Source organism: Epinephelus fuscoguttatus, linkage group LG18 (assembly GCF_011397635.1).
Source record: "Epinephelus fuscoguttatus linkage group LG18, E.fuscoguttatus.final_Chr_v1".
Classification (NCBI taxonomy): Eukaryota; Metazoa; Chordata; class Actinopteri; order Perciformes; family Serranidae; genus Epinephelus; species Epinephelus fuscoguttatus.
Window position 1 is genome coordinate 7,678,822 of NC_064769.1, and position 19,842 is coordinate 7,698,663.

At 40.5% G+C, this 19,842-nt stretch overlaps 1 protein-coding gene across 3 annotated transcripts in view; it reads right to left on the reverse strand.

Annotated features, from left to right (window-relative positions):
- Positions 1 to 6,113: 6,113 nt before the first annotated feature.
- The window catches only part of ap3b1a (adaptor related protein complex 3 subunit beta 1a), an 83,714-nt gene continuing 69,985 nt past the window's right edge, over positions 6,114 to 19,842 (reverse strand). For all 3 annotated transcript variants that reach the window (XM_049603938.1, XM_049603937.1, XM_049603939.1), the window contains exons 26-27: positions 16,368 to 16,506; positions 6,114 to 8,644 (exon numbers count right to left, since the gene is read on the reverse strand). In XM_049603938.1, the coding sequence (XP_049459895.1) occupies positions 8,491 to 8,644; positions 16,368 to 16,506 (293 nt within the window). In that variant the 3' untranslated portion in view covers positions 6,114 to 8,490. The remainder of the gene's footprint in view (positions 8,645 to 16,367; positions 16,507 to 19,842) is intronic.

Sequence of the window (19,842 nt, forward strand, 5' to 3'; positions counted from 1 at the left end):
TAGTCATGACTACAAGTTTACAGTTGGTGAGCAATGGAGGAGAAACTGGTTGTAGCGGTTGTTGGATACCCAGAGCTATACAACTTTACAAACCACAGCTACTATGATCTCAATAAAAAAAGCTACTAATTACTGTGAAATAAATAAAAATAGTCCATACCCATTGGTAGCTCTGTCACCTTCTACCTATGCCAATCCTCAATGCCTATGTGCAGTTTCACATAGACTGACCACGTCAGTGAGTAGAAAAACGTGGGACAGACAGAATGACACACTGACAGTTTCCGTGATCATGTACAGCATACCATACCATGACTTAGTCATACCAACAATTAGAAGAAAAAAACAAACATTCGGCCACAGGGGGAGCCACAGCGACCGGTTGCATTTTAGCCATTTTTAAGCATTTTTCTGTTGTTATAGTGCCACCCAGTTGACAATTAGAGTTCAATTTCTCCAGTCACCTTGAGGCATCAAGTTTAGTAAAAACTGATATGGCGGTTAGGCCTAGATAAGAAATTAGCTCTCTAGCGCCCCCATTTTGTTTGATTGGGTCAATAATGGAGGGGTCCCCTCAGATTATGTGTGGTCATATGCCTACAAAGTTGCGTGGTGATCAGTGAAACCCTTGAGATGTTATACACCTTTATGTGATGAGCCACGCCCTCTGCAATATTCATTGTCTTATAGAAGCTCAGTTTTAGTAAGTTTTCCAACTTTTGCCAAGAGGGAACTTTAGATATTGGTCCCTAGATTATGTTCACCGAGTTTCATGCAGGTTGGTCAAACTTCCTAGGAAGAGATCGATTTTAAGTGTTTTTCAAAAAATTCAAAATGGTTCTTGAGGCAAATTTGTTCCTATGAGGAGAGGCATCTCTGTGCAAAGTTTCATGTCTCTACGACATACGGGGCATGAGATATGCCCATTCAAATTTTACAAGTTTAATCGGTAAAATCATGCATATTATTTCTTTAACATTTAATAGTGAAGAGGAAATATTTGCACAGGATGAAAATTGACATTAGTTTATGGTTATTGATCAGGGTGGTCAAGTTGGTTGGGCCGTGTGTTGCCACGGGTTAAATTTTTTGTCTGCTGGTTGGGTTGACCTGTTTTGCATGCAAATTACACAAATAGTATCTATAATTCATGTCAAATCCATGTCATACAGTAAATGAAATTATTTATACCCAAATCTTACCAAACTGTCTCCAGATCAGCACAGATACATGGACAATAGACATGTCACACAAGAATTTTAATATTATTGCTATGACAGAAAGTATTTTTTTTTTGCAACAGAAGAGGTAAATCCATAAGTTACCAAAATGGAGTGGCTTTGCTGTGTTTGTATCTTGGCCTGCATGTCTGCGCCTCCCTGTCAGATGAACGAGGGGCTGATCAGAGACACGCCGGCTAATGAGAAGTTGCTCTCACTGGTAAGGTCAGACAGGCGTTTCCTCAGCTGGGGATCCTCTGCTTTACCTTCCCCATCTCTTCCCCCCAACGTCCCCTCCATCCGCTCTTTCTACTCTCTTCAAACACAGACCGTGATAAGACCAACTGAACAGGCCCATCATGTCACTGTGCTGCAGCCCAGAGAGGGAAAGAAATCAAGCTGTCACTGTGCAGCAATGTTGAGGGAGAGGTGAAGGGGAAGAGAAGCAGCCCCCCTCCCCGTTCTCTCATTCCTTCCCCAGAGCCTATTATAGCAGGTGCCAACACTGGGAGATGGATCACACACACACATGCACACACACACCCTTGTGCACCTATCAGTATGAGGACACCCTATGTTGAGTTCATTTAAACTCTTTCCCTAATCTATATTTTACACATCTCCTAAAGTGCCAAAAGATAATAAAAATTGATAATAAAACCACACTTACAGCTTAGGTTACAGCTCTGTAAGGTTGTACCATGAAATGCTAACATGTTCATGATGGCAACACGCTGATGTTTACCAGGTTAATTTTAACCATGTTCACCATCTTAGTTTAATGTCTTTGTATGCTAACCTTGATTAAGTTCATTAATCACAAACCAACCTGATCACATGGAAATACATGAAATGACTACGACCTCTTAACACCACATTAAGTGTTGGTGGCATGAAATGTGTTAAATCACGTGCCGGAATGATCGCAGTTTAAAACACATGGTTAACGTTGTGAAACAGTCACAGTTTTAGGCACCAAAACTACAGAGAAACAGAGCATGGTTTTGTTTACACTAACTACACTTGTTATGTATGGGACACAAGTACATCAAGTACACAAGTTGTGTTACTTAAGAAGGTAAAGTTACAATAAGTCAGCATTGACTTTTGGTTTCAAACAGGCCACAAACAGCTGTCTGAGTGAAAGTCCTGTGTTTGTTTGACCCACCCTTCCACCCTGACCTCCTCCCTGTGCTGACTTTGTCACTCTTTATACTACCTGTGGTCGCAACATTAATCACCACTCATTGTGTTATGTTGTTGAATCAGGGTCGTATTGATGACACGTGTGCACTGGCCAACTTTACTCTTACCACTGTGTGTATTTTTGTGAATCGGAATCATTCTAAATGGACAGCCGTGTGCCAGCTATTAGCAATCAGCATACTGCTACGCTCCGATTTCTCTGTATAAGGACATACACTTGCTTCGAGGTGTATCATGGAGGAAGTGATGAAGTTATTTCTGTACATACAAGTGAATGACTTGGCAGTAGGTAATGACTGATAAGCCATTTGTCACTCTCTTTAAACATATTATGTCTCTGAAGATGTGCTCTCTCATGAAAGCACAGGCTGCAACATCTTCCAGCAAAGCTAGATATACCATCTTAACACCTGCTTGGAGGTAAATCAGAACTGGCCAAGTTATTAAAAACAATGAAAACCAAAACTGTTACATTTCAATATGGACATTTTAAGATTCCATTTTAAGCTAGGACTAGGACACTCAGTTTTGATTGTTGAATATCATACAACTAATGACGATGAAAGGACGTCAATTTCTTAGATTTTTATACATTTTGGCAACACATTAGTAAATTAGCAGTTTTAAACACAATTGTCTAAGAAAGCCTTTTTAATCAATGCAGTTTTAATATGCTATGCATTTAGTTAAAAGGTGTGTTTACGTTTTCTTAGACAGTAAGGCCTTCATCATTTGTGCGTACACATGGTCTAAACAGTCCTAAATTTGTTTGCAGCGTATCAACAAAATTGTGTGTATAACACTCATATGCACTGTTTCAGTACTTATTTGTGTGTATGCACAGTTTCTGATTGAGGCCCAATGTGAGCACGCTAGCATGCTGACATTAGCATTTCTCTCAAAGCTCCACTGTTCCCAGATACAGAGCTACCAGCGTGGCTGTCTCTTAGTGTTGCTTCAAAGAAAACACAAAGGACCGAGGTGTAACATACATGTATAAACTCTGTATAAACATACATACATGTATAAACTAAATGTATCAACTAAATTCTTATTAGCTTATTTTAATGTAAAATGACAAAGGTCAGTATCTGAACTGTCAAGATGCTATCTGAGTATTAAAGCTCTTAAAGAGTGAAACAATGTGTGTAGGTGTTGTGTTTTTTTTTCTTTCTGTGAACAAACTTGTAAAATGTAGAAAGAAGTTTGAAAATCTTCTATGTGGCTGTGGATCTGTATGATGTGTGTGTATCTGGCAGGCCGATGCAGCTTGTGTGTGTGTGTGTGTGTGTGTGTGTGTGTGTGTGTGTAATGGGAACAGCTGGCTGAGGGAATGAGTACAGAGGGAGAGGTGATGGATGCGAGTGGAGCTCCTGTGACAGATGAGCTAACAGGTGTTCACCACAGCCCTCAGAGACGCTATTTATGAGCCGGAAAAGACAGCCAGACGCAAAGCACACTACGCCACCGGCCCACTCAAAGCTAAAACACATCACGTACATCTGCACTGAACTTTACTCAACAATGAGCAACACAGCAGAACTGTCTTTAGGCGGCAGATTGGCTTTAGTTCGCTAAGAGCATCTTTACTCAAGAGTGGAGCCGAAACCCTTTCATCATTCTCTCTGCACAAAGTCCTCATTCATCTCCTACTGTAGAATATTAACATTAAAGAACTGTGCACAGCTATGATTCACTTTATCCCAGGTCTTAACTTGGGTTCTACAGTTTGTGGCTCATGAACAATCACTTTGTTCTGATGTTACTGCTCTTAAGAGAGGCTCTGCAGCCACTGTTGGCTGCACAGTTCAAATTGTTATGACTGACTCTTCTTTACACTTTAATGTTGTTGGTTTCTAGCAGTGGCCGGCTGCGTGGGAAGCCAACATCTTACAGGCGCAGTGAATAGCCAGATCTTTAATGCGTAAATCTCTGTATGTCTGTGCCTTTTAAATCATTTAAGAATAAAACTGATTTAAAACTTTGAGTTTTTAGGGCAGATATTACTTTCCCCTTCAGTAAGTTTAGCTTTTGCTCCAGTTTGGGCCTCTCATGTACTGTATTACCCTACAATCAAGTCACAGAGCTCAGCATATGTTTCTTTGAGACATATACATCTGGCAATGCTTGAAAAATCCAGAAGATTGTTTAACTGGAATTACCGCCTTGTGGCTGTATGCCTCTGCGAACCAGTCAACTTGCACTCACAGTTTACATCCATGTCTGTGAAAACATGAATGCTTCACACACCTTTCCCTCGGCAGCACAGAAGATCTATACAGTCAGCACAGTTTCAAGGTGGGCACCCAAGGTTAGTGTCACCAACTTAGTATCTGACCAAATGTCTCCCCTTCTGTTCCTGAGTTATGATTTTGAGTAATGGCCAGAAAAGTGTTTTTGCAGAACATTATGATGTCACAGTGAAGCTGACCTTTGACCTTTTGGATATAAAATGTGTTCACTTCATCACTCTATCCTATTACACATTTGTTTTAAATGTTGTCATAATACGTGTATGAATTTCTGAGTTATAGCCAAAAACATGTTTTGTGAGGTCACAGTGACCTTGATCTTTGACCTTCAACCACCAAATTTTAATCAGGTCATTTGCGAGTCCAAGTGGACATTTGTAACAAATTTGGAAAATTTCCCTCAAGGACTTCTTGAGATAGAGTACACAAAATGAGACAGAGGCAAGGTAACAGTGACAAAATCTAATCAGTTCATCCTTGACTCAAAGTGGATGTTTGTGCCAAAGAACTTCCCTTCAGGTATTCTTAAGATATCACGTTCCAAAGACAGAGATGGATATAAGGTCATGGTGACATTAAACATAAACCACCAATCAGTTCATTCTTACAAATACAGGACGTTAGTGAACATTTGTTCCAAATTTTAAGAAATTTCCTTTAGGTGTTCTTGAGATATCACTTTCAAGAGAACGGGATGGAAATACATTCCTGTGAACGGACGGACAATCTGAAATTATAATGCCTGAGGCCACAACTTTTGCCGGCACAGAGGCGTAACAAAAATTCTTCTAACATCTGGATGACAAAATATTCTACTGCATTAAAAGAATACATTTCTACCCCTCAAGTTGCAATGGTAGTTCCTAATTCAATATTTTACAACATGAACCAAAATTATATTTTAATTTCAGTTAGTTGTCTATGCTTGTTAGTTTGTATTATTCGTAATAACGTGGTACATTTTGTGTCGTATAAAAAGAGCATAGACATGATCATTGCTGTCTACCTGGATTAGAAACTACCATGGCAATTTGAGGAATGAAAATATTTTTTTGTGCAGCAGACAGATTTATGTTTTCATCCAAATGGTTAGAAGAGTCTCTGAGGATAAAGGTATAAGTGTTGTTTAACAACCTTGTGTTTATTTCAGAAATGGCAGGTATTTATTTTTAAGCTTAGCTGTGTGGCAGAAACTGGGGCTGCAGCAGCTGACGTTAATGTTGTAGTCAGTGTTTCTGTTCAACTGAATCCCGTTAGTGTTTGTGTGAGATGTGATTTTGTTCTGGTCAAACAGGCTGGAATTAAAACAGTTTAAATATACAGGGTACTTATTTCATTACATTAAGTGTCAGTGGCAGTTTTATATGTTACAAGGTCACATTTATTGTGATTTGCATTTGCCTTCAACTGACAGAATACAGATGCAAAAAAAACGTAAAAGATTTCATGTAAACTATGGCAGTCAAAACTAGATTGGCAAAGACTGATCGATTAGCTGTCAGCTATCACATGAATTGCCAACTAATTCAATAATCTATTATTCAGTTTGAGAAAAACAAAAATCTAAATTTTCTGATTTCATCTTCTTTAATGCAAATATTTTCTGGTTTCTTTACTCCTGTATGACAGTAAACTGATAATCTTTGGGTTGTAGACAAAACAAGATATATGAGGACATCATCTTGGGCTTTGGGAAACACTGATGGACATTTTCACCATTTACTAACAAACAACTTATCGATTAATCAGAAAAAAAAAATCAACAGACTAATTAACAATGAAAATAATTGTAAGTTGCAGCCCTAGTTGGGGTGCAGATCATGAATCTTTGCTTGTCTACATCTAGTTTACAGGGGTGAAACATAGCTATGTACATTTTCTCAAATACTGTACTTAAGTACAAATCTGAGGTACAAGTACTTTACTTGACTATTTCCATTTTATCCAAATTTGTACTTCTACTCTATTTAAATATTGCAAATATTGTACTTTTTAATTGCACTACATTTGTCTGAAAGCTTAGATGAGAGTTTTTCACCACCCTTCCAGTGGAAACCACGTATCTCCACACATTATTTTTGTTAATGTTTGTGATAAACTGAAGGATGAAGTGTTCCTTTATGTGTCGAGGAAATTCTCCTCCTTGAGTGACATTAACTCTTAAAAAACACTCTTGGGTCAGCTGGAAAATACATCATCACAAAGCTGAAAACAGTGTTTTTTTTTCTGACATAACATAAAAAGTTGACTTTTTAGAGACACATGGTTCTCACAGGACAGCCACACTACAAACATATGATGATATCATAGAATATGATGCATTGCTGTAGATTAAACTACCCAGCAGTATATAAAAGAGTTAAAATGAGCACCACCTAAAACATCTATAGCACTAAAATACAGCATACTATACAACTGACTAAATGATGATGAATTGTGATACTTTAGGTTCACATACTTTTCCTTGAATGAGGTTTTGAATGCAGGACTTTTACCTGTAGTGGAGTATTTTCACAGTGTGGCATTAGACTTTTACTTATATAAGGAATTTGAATACTTCTTCCACCACTGCTGGCTTATAGAATACAACACAGCTGATCAGTGGATGAAGGGGAAGAACATATGACAGCAGATGGAGTGACAGATTCAGAAAAATCATGATGTCATGAGTACATGGTACACGACTCAGCCTGCCAATTAGCAGAGCTCATCATTAACGATTTTCTGTTTCAGCCACGTTCATTTTAATGACCATAAATCACAGCTGGAGAGACACCATCAGGTAACACGGATCAGATTACACCGAGGAACGTCATCATCAGCAAAACACAAGCAAATAAAATGTTTATTGTTTTAATAAATTCACTTTTTATTGTTCAGCAAAAGCGGTACAGATAAAAAGACCTCGTTGATTTAAGTCTATACGTTTTGGTTTTCTAAATAACATTATTTTCATGTAGAAGGCACTTTAATAAATGTGATTTAGGGGCAATGGAAAGGTTGGAATGTAAAACTACATCAGGGACAGAGGCTCGTCTGGTGCTGCAGCAGCTTCCCAAAGATTATTAATGTAATGACAGTGTTGAGATGGGTCTAAATGGCATTGAGAAAATCCTCCTTTTCTCTTTCTCTTGGCATAAAGAACTAAGTCCATCAATGCAAACACAGAGTGGCTTGGCTCAGGCACAAATGCTGATGAAATACAGTCAGACATCAGTGCTTTAGTGGAGTATCTCAATCTGTATAAACATTAAAGAGGGACAGAAAAATTGGCCTGTAGCACCAAAAGTGAGGCAGCGATACTTTCTTTCTCCCAAAATGTATGTACAGCTGTTTGTACATAATAACATTGGTCAAACCCATAAATGGCATTATATTTAAATGGTCACCACTGAGGTAAATGACCAGTTGGTTTCACATGATTGGGTGGAGTAGTGTCATGTTTAGGAGTGACTTCTACAGGAGAAGGTAAGCGGGTCACATTTTAAATTGTATTATCACTTCTATGATGCCTTCTGTGTGTTTTAAAGGGGATCATCACTTTTTTCACAAATTTATTCCTGCGATTCAGGACAATCCTTTCCAAAAACCACAGAGCAGAAAAATAAGAAACGCTGCACGCTTCCATTGTTTCCAGTTCTGTGTCAGTGACAAAAGTTCAGCTCTTCGGTTGCTGTATTGTGGATAAAAGTGCCATGCATTTGCAAGTACTGCCTGAATTGTCCTTAACCGGAAAAATAAAATATATGAAATCTTTAATGAAGCGCTGTTCCCCTTTACCTTTACTTAAGAAAGTGGGGGAGGGGGGGTTTCTACGCCTGGGCAAGGGCTTGTTTGAGGTCTCGGAGCAACATGGACGCCATGACGCTCTTCTCTGTGTTGATGGTTAGTAGGGCAGTGGAGGACTCCTTCAGCTCCAGTGACACCAAGACCAGTGCTCCGCTGCTGACTGTCCGCCCAGCAAACCTGCAGGTGAGTTACAGAGCATGGGTCAGCTTCAAAAACCACTGAGACAGACTTAAAATGAGCTGTTTGGTATTTCCTGCCCACTGCCAAAGAAAAAGCTCCAATAAAAACTGTTGACAACACATTCTGTCGTCTATCTGCAGTAACAGCGAAAGAAATGCAATTTTAAAGTCCTGTAAGAAATTAGAGGGTCTTTAGCTCCTCTACTGTGAAACAGAATATTTGCTTGGTGTACAGTTACACAAGAGTTTTAACTCAAACCTTTTGCTTTTGATTAGAACGCTTCAAAGTGGGCGGGTTTGGAGTTTAGTGCAATACAAAGCTACAGCGGAGTCTGCTGCTGAGGGGACTGTTGGCTCCAGAGACACCTCTCTCACTGTTAGATCAGGAGGGAGAGATGAATGAATCAGACCTCCGCCACATTGTTTTGAAAAAGAAAACAAAGGTTTTGCTTGATCCAAAAACACATCACCTTCTATCTCTTTCCATATTTGCTCTGTTGGCTACTACAGCCCATCCAAACAGTGAAGTGCTGTTTTATATGACTGGTGTGGCTAGCCTGTCGCCCAAAATCTCAGTTGATTGGATGAACTTCTGTAAATGTCCTTGAGTGAAGGATCAGTCATCCAACATTTGAAACTGTTAAACCAGAAAGGGAAAAGAAAAAAAACAAAAAGAAAAATCCAGAATAAATAAACATAAAGGTTTTTCATCCACCTGTCAAACAAATCTTATGTTTTTGTTTTGTTTTTTTAACATATCTGCAAAAATAAAAATGAAAACTGGTGTATGGAAACTAACATCTATCTGAATAATTGGTCATTACTGGGCAGGATATTGTAGCAGGTCGGGTATGTCATGCTATTTGAGAATAAAAACATACATGTAGTTTTCTGGCAGGAATAAAACACTAGCTCTAGCTGTTAAAGAATGAGACTCATCTGTGCATTAAACCAAGCCTACATCACTACTTTTAGTGTACATTTCTATCATCATATTTCTAGTATATGTAATATGTCTTCAATTGAAATTAAACATAATGCCTAATCTTTTTCAGTCTAAGACTTTTTTACTTAGAAAGTGTAAACAATTTACTGCAATTTCAGAATTCACATGAAACACCAGGATGTGAAGCCCACAGTGACGACTGCATAACGAACATCAGGCACCTTTGAATATTAGAGACTGCCCAACCTACACACTTAACTGAAATTTATCCCCCCAACCAGTAAAACCTCATGTTTAAAAAAATTCTTCTACACCTCACACCTTGTAATTACTTGAAATTAGTGAATGAGACAAAGCAGGAAAATGATGTGACAGGAAATATAGAGAGCAGAGTAACAGACAGTGTATTATCCCAGCTGACTAAAGAGCCATTAGGGGTGAGACACGCCTTCCCTGCCCATCAAACAGAAGTCAGCCGTTTTTATGGACTGTGGGTGTCTATGAGTGTGTGGGAGCCTCTCGACCACTATGGGGGATGCCCCGTCCCACCGGCTCCCTCTGGACCATTGGGAGAATTCTTGGTTCGCTGTTTCCTTGGATACAGTCCCTGTAGACTGGGGGCAAATCTGGGCACACATGGTCCCCATTGAGAGCGCTAACAAGAGGTAGACAGGGGCTCTGACCCAGTGTGACCCTCTTTTGAGGGCGACAGAGCCGAGCAGAGCCCCCTCTCCCCTCTGCATCTCTGGGCCTCACGTGGCTAACTCCCAGCCATCTGCCTCCATTTAGCACTACATCCCTGCAACAAAGACCCCCCGTGGCAGCCCGCTTAGGCCTGACAAACAGCCCACAAAGAGTCCCACTTAGGCCTGACTAAAGCCTGTGAAGAGCCCCCACAGGACGGCCTGTGGATAGGCACTGTCACGGAGCCCCGTGACGGCGTGCTGAGTGGCAGGAGCGGCTAGCACGTCCGCCAATTAGCATGCACACGCTAAAGACGTGGAGACGGGAGGCGAGGGGGGGCACTAAGGGGACATGCATACACAATAAAACGGAGCTGGCTCACAAACCCAGTGTGTCTGGGTGTGTCTCTGGGGAGCTGCTAAATTACCATCAACAGAGGAGAGGGAGTTTATCAGGGAGCTCTCAGGGAGGAGAGAGAGTCCTCCTCAGGCTTAATTAAAATATTAGCCACTTCAGCAGGAAACACAAGCCATTCAAGAAGAGGATTAATTTCTCTCAAAAAATACCAACCTCTTTGCTCTGCTCTCACTTCTGTAAATAATTCACGGGTTGTGTATCAATCCAAATTTCTAATTGTGGCAAATCTGGCTATGTCCTCTTTCATAATCTGTTCCAACCCTTTAAAAACACAATAAAAAATCCTATTCATGCAAAAAAATACATATATTTTGTTTCCATTTAACACAATCATGAAAACATGTACAGTAAACATACATGGTCCCTTCTGTTCGCCCCTACCGTCAGCAGCTTAAGGTGTCTATGTGGTCCCCATGGCTTTGCTAATGGATTTAGGATATAAATCTATCATTTACTCAGCCAGTTAACACTACCCGGAGGCTGCTTTCATTTCGTCTCAGGAGACGCCGCTGTGGGCCTTTGTTCATGTGTGGTAATAAGAGCGAGTGAAAGAAGCAACAGCATGTTTTGATTGTGTTTGATTTCCAAGTGTGTTTGCTTCGAAAAATATTCTCGCTTTGCTGTTTGTGGTCATGTGGACATTGAGGTGCAAAGACCAGTTCTGCATCACATCTAACACGACACCAGTGCATTTTTAGGGCCTAGAAGGGAAAGATTAAGGACAAGCGGGCCTTAAACGGGTCATTGGTATTCTCCTGCACTCTTCACACACTGGGCTAAACACTGGATTAATTGCAGCGTATGGAAAGAAAAGCAAAGCATAACCCCTGGACTTAGAGCAGGCGGATTGGCATCGATCGGCAGGGCTGCGGCTAAGCATCACTCTCCAATTATCTGCGATTCTCCTCAGTGCAGAGGAGCCTGTGTGTGCCATCTGCCTCCCCTCCACCCTGCCACTGCAAACACAAAGTGGGCTCCACCTTTACATTCACCCTCACGCGGAGAGGATGCAGAGGATTCTGCTACCAAGAATGCAGGACTTAACCCACAGCGAGTGCACAAGCCCCATGCATCTTAAGTAAACATTCAACCAGCTTTAACTCTCTGGAAACAAGGTCAGGGTCAAAAACTGACTACTGTGCATGATGTTTTCACCAAAATCAGAAACTCAGAAAAGCTGAGGCCAAATGTGCAGTGGCTACAGCTGGACATTATTGTTCCATCCCGGTTCTTGGCCAGGTGGACAAGTGGAGGAGTGTCCTTCAGCTGAGTGGTCAGTGAGGCCAGACCAGAGCCGAACACATGCGAGCAGACTCAGACCAGGCAGATGGCCAGAGCTATTAGCCCCAATTAGAAGCAGGAACCCTCCACACATCTCCAGAGCTTGGCCATACGGACGGACCGCAGCACTGCACTCGAAGGGCAGAGAGGCAGACGGACGTGAGAGGAAGAAGAGGACAGACTGCAGAGGCTGACGGGAAACAAAATGGGAAGTGGAGACAAGAACTTAACTCAACGAAGATTCGAGGAAAACCTTGCCAACAACTGAGTTTAACATGTAAATGTGGCTTGTGTTGTTGTGTTGTTGTATGTTGTATCTTCATTGTGGTAATGTGGGTTGTTAATAGACTACAGTTACATTGCACTCTTTGTATCATCTCAAGATAGATCATAAGTCACACTGTCTGCTGTAGCGATCTGTAATAAAGAGACTGGGCGTTTAATTAGGCAGGTTATAAATGACAGTCAATTAAATTTTAAATAGGAACAAGAATTCAACTTCACCGAAAAGAGGAAAATTCACAATGTTCAGAGAAACATAATTTAATTATATCAAAGTGTAAAGTAAAGAGAAAGCATAGCTTATAAATCAAGGGGTTCAGTTTTTTTTCCTGAAAATTAGTCTCTAACCAGAGGGATTGGCAATGCATGCAAAATTCGATCAAATTTGCTTTCAAACGGACTGAAAAATAGAGCACATTTATTCTATTCCGCCTGTTTAGACATAAACAAGAACAGCGTTTTCTACATTTGCTTTCCTGCTTGATTTATTGCCATCCTCCTTTCCAGCAATCAATTTCTGTGTTTCAGTGGCATCCCCCCTCCGCTCGGGCTTCGACGCCTGTTTGGGAAAAGCAGTGCTGCACCCTGCTGATAAACAAGAGGAGTGCAAGGGATGCAAAGGTGCTGGGGAGGGGGGGCAGGCTGTTGCTTTGTTAAACAGAAACCTATGTTACCTCCAATACGGCCATTTATCATGCAGTGAGGTTTCTGAGGTCAGTTTAAAGCACAGGCAGTGTGTTGTGAACTGTGTCATTCTTAGGATTCATATTGAGATCCTTTTCTACATTAAAGCCGAGCTCTCGCTCCTTTGAGGGCAGATAGCTTGTGTGATCTTACCCGGATGAGAGGACCCTTTTTCTGGGGAGATCAGAGGAGAAAGAGAGGGGTCCTGGATGGAGGTCACCTCACACATCACATTTAATGCAGAGTGACCTCCACAATAAGCTCTCAGTGGGTGTATCCGATTAGATCGATCGCTCTGCTCTGTGTGTGTGTGTGTGTGTGTGTGTGTGCGTGTTATTCAAAGTATGCACAGCAGCAACACACAAAAACTCCAGGACTAAAATTACTAGTGTTAAAAGGATGAGCCCGCTGGCAGAAATTTAATCAACAACAATTTGAAATTAAATAACGGTTTGTCATTTATCAAGCAAAAAATCCAAACATCCTCCAGTTGCAGCTCCTAAAACGTGAGGATTTGTTGCACCTTACAGTTTTATATTACAAAAATTAAATCAATTCAATTTAGTTTAATTTAATATTTGGTGGGTTTTTGACTGTTGTTTAGACATTCAGAGACATCATCTTTGCTCCTGTGGACCTGCGATGGGCATTTTTTTGATGTTTTCTGACATGAACCACCACAATGATGAACTGTGATGGGTTTTAACTTGTATGCCTTTTTCTTTTTTTTTTGCTATGGGCCCTCTTGTGAGTCTAAAATAAAGTCTGAATTATAAATTATCTGTAGAAATAATACACAGATTAATCAATAATGAAAATAGTTATTAGTTGCTGCCCTATTGTTGTACATGTTTACATGTAAATTAAGCATGAATGATTCATTGCCTGTAGAATTATGAAACAAAGCTGCTTCCAAACAAAACAACAAAAAAATGAATGATAGAAATACAAACTTGCTCCAGCATCAAGTTGGAAAATTAAAAGCACAATCATAACTAGGGCTGCAACTATTGATGTATGAACTATTGTTTGCTTTAATGATAATTTTCTCACTATGTTGAATAATTGTTTGTGTTTATCAAATTTTGGAAAATAGGGAACAATGCCCATCATAAGCGCCCGTGGTAACATTTACATGTTTGGGTTTTTGACTGCTGGTCAGACAAAGACACTAAATTTACTGTGATAGAAAAGTAAGAAAACCAGAAAATATTCACATTTGAAAAGCTGACACCAAGGATTTTCACTGACTGGCAAAACTGTTTAAGATTAAAGGTATTCTATGCAGGATTGCCGATTACAGTTTGTTAACACACTCGCCAGCAAAAGTGAAAGTAAAAGCCAACCCCAGATTCTTAGGTTTGGCATTTTGCCTCGCTATATGTGCGTTTTTTTTGCACTGCGTCTCTTGACTGCGGTCTCTCACCTGGTCGCTATCTTTTTATAAACCCCCAACCCCATCTGAGCTATGTAGTGGTACACGCCCACAAACATCTCAAACACAAAAAAATACGAAAATCCAGGCAGTGAGCAAAGTCTCCGAAGGTAAATACACTGTCACACACTGTGAGTGGGTCATAAGTGATGATGAGAGGGATTACTTCTGTTCAGACTACATTGTTTTTAGTAAAATCCTGCAAAGCACATCTTTAACTTTAATGTTGACTGACTAAACAATTAATTGAATAACAGTGGCAGCACTAATTTCTCTCTGTTATTTGAACATGTAAATGGTAAATGGACCACATTTATATAGCGTTTTTCTAGTCTTAGCAACCCCTCAAAGCCCTTTTCACCCCATTCACACACACATTCACACACTGGTGGCCAAGGCTACCATACATGGTGCCACCTGCTCATCAGATAATCATTCACGCACACTCAGTGTGTGTGTCACTCTACTTCCTGAGCCACCCCAATGTGTAAACTTGTGCAGTCACTGGCACAGAATCAAAACCATAAATGGACAGATTTAGAGATCTTTGCTACAACTTCTCAAAGGCGTTTTAGAAGAAGACAGTGGCTGAGGATTTTTTCAGCAAGGAACTCCATCATCTCCAATAAATGGATGTTCTAAGGACAATGTGGAAAAACCGGTCATCACCGGCAGACAACATTGAAAGGAGCGTCTTCATTAAGAAGACGGGCAACACTGGGAGACTGTCTTCCTCTTAAACTGTCACAGAAGCAGGAGAGAGATTGATAGCATGGAGTCATTTGAGCTATTGGTTATTCTCAATGAAGTATGGGCTTATTGGATGCAGGCCTCTCCCACTGGCTTACATTGATTTCCACTCACTCTTTCAGCTCTCTGTGCCCTTGTGCTACTGTCGCCCTCTTATTCTTTGACTCTGACTCCCTCACTGTCCTTTAGTCATCCACCATTTCCTACATGTCTCCCCTATTCCTAAAAAAAAAAGAAATTATCACGAACATGAGATCATTCAAAAGACAGAGACATGTCTGCACAGAGCAGGATAATACAAAGACAGACAGAAAGAGACGAGCAGGAGGAGGACAGAGCATGGCGCAGAGGGATGGAGTGAAAGACAAAGAGGAAGTGAAAGAGAGACAGCGGTGTGGAGGGAGAGACAGATGGGGGGGTGCATAGATGAAGTGAAAGAGAGACAGAGCAGGAAACAGAGGGAGAGAGGGAGGTGTAATTATCTATCAGGTGTTCGGGTGTGCGTGACAGAGGAGGAAGCTCATTAGCACACTCTGTGTACACCAATTACACAGCCAGGCTTCTCAGGGCATTCCCCTGGCATGTCTGTGTGAGGCTGGTGGGGGACACACAGACACTTTCACTCTATGATACCTGCATACACACCGTTTCACTCAACTCCACATAAAAACACAAGGCACATGTACGCAGGCACACTGTCTTTTTAGCTCTCAGACAGAACAAACTCATAAAATAGTTTCAAAGAAAGATTCTGGGATCACTACATTCCCTGACAGAACTTGCTGATGCCTGAATTTGCAGTCAAAATATTCAGTGGATGTTTCCATACACATGGGGCATTTTAGGAACATGCTGTTAAATCAAATAAACACATTTTTTCTACTTTATTTTGTTTTTCCATAGCTCCCATCATGTATTTATATCCTAATGTATATTACTGTTCCTCAGTATGTTGTATTATTTTACATGTACTCATGTCTCTTTGCAAATTAGATCCCATTGGGACTTGACTCATTTAATAGAAGGTTAAAATTGATGGATAACTTCTCAAACTGAAGAAACCCAAACTATTGGTGCTAACGAAATATTTATGTTGCCCCTGCAACAAAGCCTGTTTCCATTATTACTGACTTATCCAGGTCATCAAAAGTGATCAAGGTTGTATGTGTCTGGAGGTCCACTGTGTGGAAATGAAGAATTCATGTGGTGAATAAAATGTGTGTGCATTTCTGGAGAATTCACCTGTGGAAGTCGTTTTTGCTGGATGAAACCACTCCTACGTTGGCCACAGACAGGACCTGCTTGTTGATGGCCTGGCTGGAGGTGTTTGCTGTTGCCATGGTGATGGTTGCAGACGTCTCATTCATGCCCAGGAGCTTACCTGAGAAAATGCAAAATGTTAAACCATCAAAGAACAACCTATGCAAACAGGAGTTTAATTCTGGTCCTCCTGTTAATTGCATGTATTTGTCCAATATAAACTTAGACTTAATATATAGCAGCTATGGGCATAATCACAATTCCACGGTCAAGTGTTATATACAGTACAGGCCAAAAGTTTGGACACACCTTCTCATTCAATGCGTTTTCTTTATTTTCATGACTATTTACATTGTAGATTCTCACTGAAGGCATCAAAACTATGAATGAACACATGTGGAGTTATGTACTTAACAAAAAAAGGTGAAATAACTGGAAACATGTTTTATATTCTAGTTTCTTCAAAATAGCCACCCTTTGCTCTGATTACTGCTTTGCACACTCTTGGCATTCTCTCCATGAGCTTCAAGAGGTAGTCACCTGAAATGGTTTCCACTTCACAGGTGTGCCTTATCAGGGTTAATTAGTGGAATTTCTTGCTTTATCAATGGGGTTGGGACCATCAGTTGTGTTGTGCAGAAGTCAGGTTAATACACAGCCGACAGCCCTATTGGACAACTGTTAAAATTCATATTATGGCAAGAACCAATCAGCTAACTAAAGAAAAACCAGTGGCCATCATTACTTTAAGAAATGAAGGTCAGTCAGTCCGGAAAATTGCAAAAACTTTAAATGTGTCCCCAAGTGGAGTCGCAAAAACCATCAAGCGCTACAACGAAACTGGCACACATGAGGACCAACCCAGGAAAGGAAGACCAAGATTCACCTCTGCTTCTGAGGATAAGTTCATCTGAGTCACCAGCCTCAGAAATCGCAAGTTAACAGCAGCTCAGATCAGAGACCAGATGAATGCCACACAGAGTTCTAGCAGCAGACCCATCTCTAGAACAACTGTTAAGAGGAGACTGCGCGAATCAGGCCTTCATGGTCAAATAGCTGCTAGGAAACCACTGCTAAGGAGAGGCAACAAGCAGAAGAGATTTGTTTGGGCCAAGAAACACAAGGAATGGACATCAGATCAGTGGAAATCTGTGCTTTGGTCTGATGAGTCCAAATTTGAGATCTTTGGTTCCAACCGCCGTGTCTTTGTGAGACGCAGAAAAGGTGAACGGATGGATTCCACATGCCTGGTTCCCACTGTGAAGCATGGAGGAGGAGGTGTGATGGTGTGGGGTGTTTTGCTGGTGACACTGTTGGGGATTTATTCAAAATTGAAGGCACACTGAACCAGCATGGCTACCACAGCATCCTGCAGCGACATGCCATCCCATCCGGTTTGCGTTTAGTTGGACGATCATTTATTTTTCAACAGGACAATGACCCCAAACACACCTCCAGGCTGTGTAAGGGCTATTTGACCAAGAAGGAGAGTGATGGAGTGCTGCGGCAGATGACCTGGCCTTCACAGTCATCGGACCTGAACCCAATCGAGATGGTTTGGGGTGAGCTGGACCGCAGAGTGAAGGCAAAGGGGCCAACAAGTGCTAAACACCTCTGGGAACTCCTTCAAGACTGTTGGAAAACCATTTCAGGTGACTACCTCTTGAAGCTCATGGAGAGAATGCCAAGAGTGTGCAAAGCAGTTATCAGAGCAAAGGGTGGCTATTTTGAAGAAACTAGAATATAAAACATGTTTTCAGTTATTTCACCTTTTTTTGTTAAGTACATAACTCCACATGTGTTCATTCATAGTTTTGATGCCTTCAGTGAGAATCTACAATGTAAATAGTCATGAAAATAAAGAAAACGCATTGAATGAGAAGGTGTGTCCAAACTTTTGGCCTGTACTGTATATAAAATATTCAATAACAATTTTTGTATACAAAATATTTTGGGACTTGATTTCAGGGCTGCCACTAATGGAACAACATGATAAAACAGATTTTGATGGTAACTGGGGATGCTTAAAAATAAAAGGGTGCCTTCTTTAATATTACAAATAGAGTTGCAAAAAAGACTCCCAATTGAAGGCAAAGGGCCAGTTCATGTGCACTTAGTAATGAGCAAGGATTTGGGAGAAAGAATGGAGATAAATATGCACAAGTTAGGCAGAAATAAAAGAGGTCTTAAAGGCAAATATAATGAAAACCTGTAAACTGAAAGCATGAATTAACTTCACTCAATTGGTATAAAGCAGCAATTTGCTAGAGAGAAAAAAGCTCCAGCAAAGCAAGTTGTTCTGCTCTGGTGTGTTTTTTTTAGTGCAAGGTGTATTCAGTAGAGCTCAAAACACAGCGAATGAAGATTAATTAAGGCAGAAGCAGCATTAAGCAGGCACTTAAGAGCACACTGATGGCTTAGATATGAGTATGCTCTCAGCTCTCAATAGCTGCCAAAGGATGTAGCTCCACAGGTGTGAGCGCCTCTGTGTGTGTGGGGAATATCATTAAGTGCTTCATAAGAGGCAAGCATTCTGCCTTAATGACAAAGGTGAGGAAATGTTTATTAGAGATTGGCTACTATGATTTTATTTCACTTTATAATATAGAAAACTCTGTAATTTAAAGATTTAAAACTCAACCTTTGTCACTGAGACCTGCCGTACTATTGTTATTAGGTCTGTAAAATGTGTTTTAGATTCATCTTTAACAGTTAAATTGCCTTTTTTAGAATAGGTCTGGTGATATTCTGTATTTTCTTATTGTTAAAACCCTGTTTACATTATGTACAGTAGCATGCAAAAGCAGCCATGGTCAAAATTTTGTTTACTGTGTACAGTTAAGTGAGAAACTGATCTCCAAAAGGCATGAAGTTAAAGATAAAACATGCTTTTCAACATTTAAGCAAGATCAGTGTATTATTTTTGTTTTGTACATGTTTAGAGTGAAAAAAGAAAAGGACCACCCTGCAAAAGTTTGGGCACCCCAAGATATTTGAGCTCTCAGACAACTTTTACCAGGGTCTCAGACCTTAACTAGAAAAGCACTCGGAGAGCGCAGACCTCCACCAAGCAGTTTGGATTTCCCGCCATTTTATAATTTTATTCACTTCAACCGATCACCACCAAAATTTTTTCATCTGTTCCTTGTCCCATTATCAACCTTTCCTGAAAATTTCATCAAAATCCATTCCATCCAGAACTTTTTGAGTTATTTTGCAGACAAACAAACAGACAAACAGACCAACACCGGCGAAAACATAACCTCCTTGGCAGAGGTAATTAGCTTGTTAGGGCTATGACTTGTTTGCAGTCATTGTTAGGAAAGGCCAGGTGATACAAATTTCAAAGCTTTATAAATACTCTTACTCCTGAAACCTTGTCTCAACAATCAGCAGCCATGGGCTCCTCTAAATAGCTGCCTAGCACTCTGAAAACTAAAATAACTGATGCCCACAA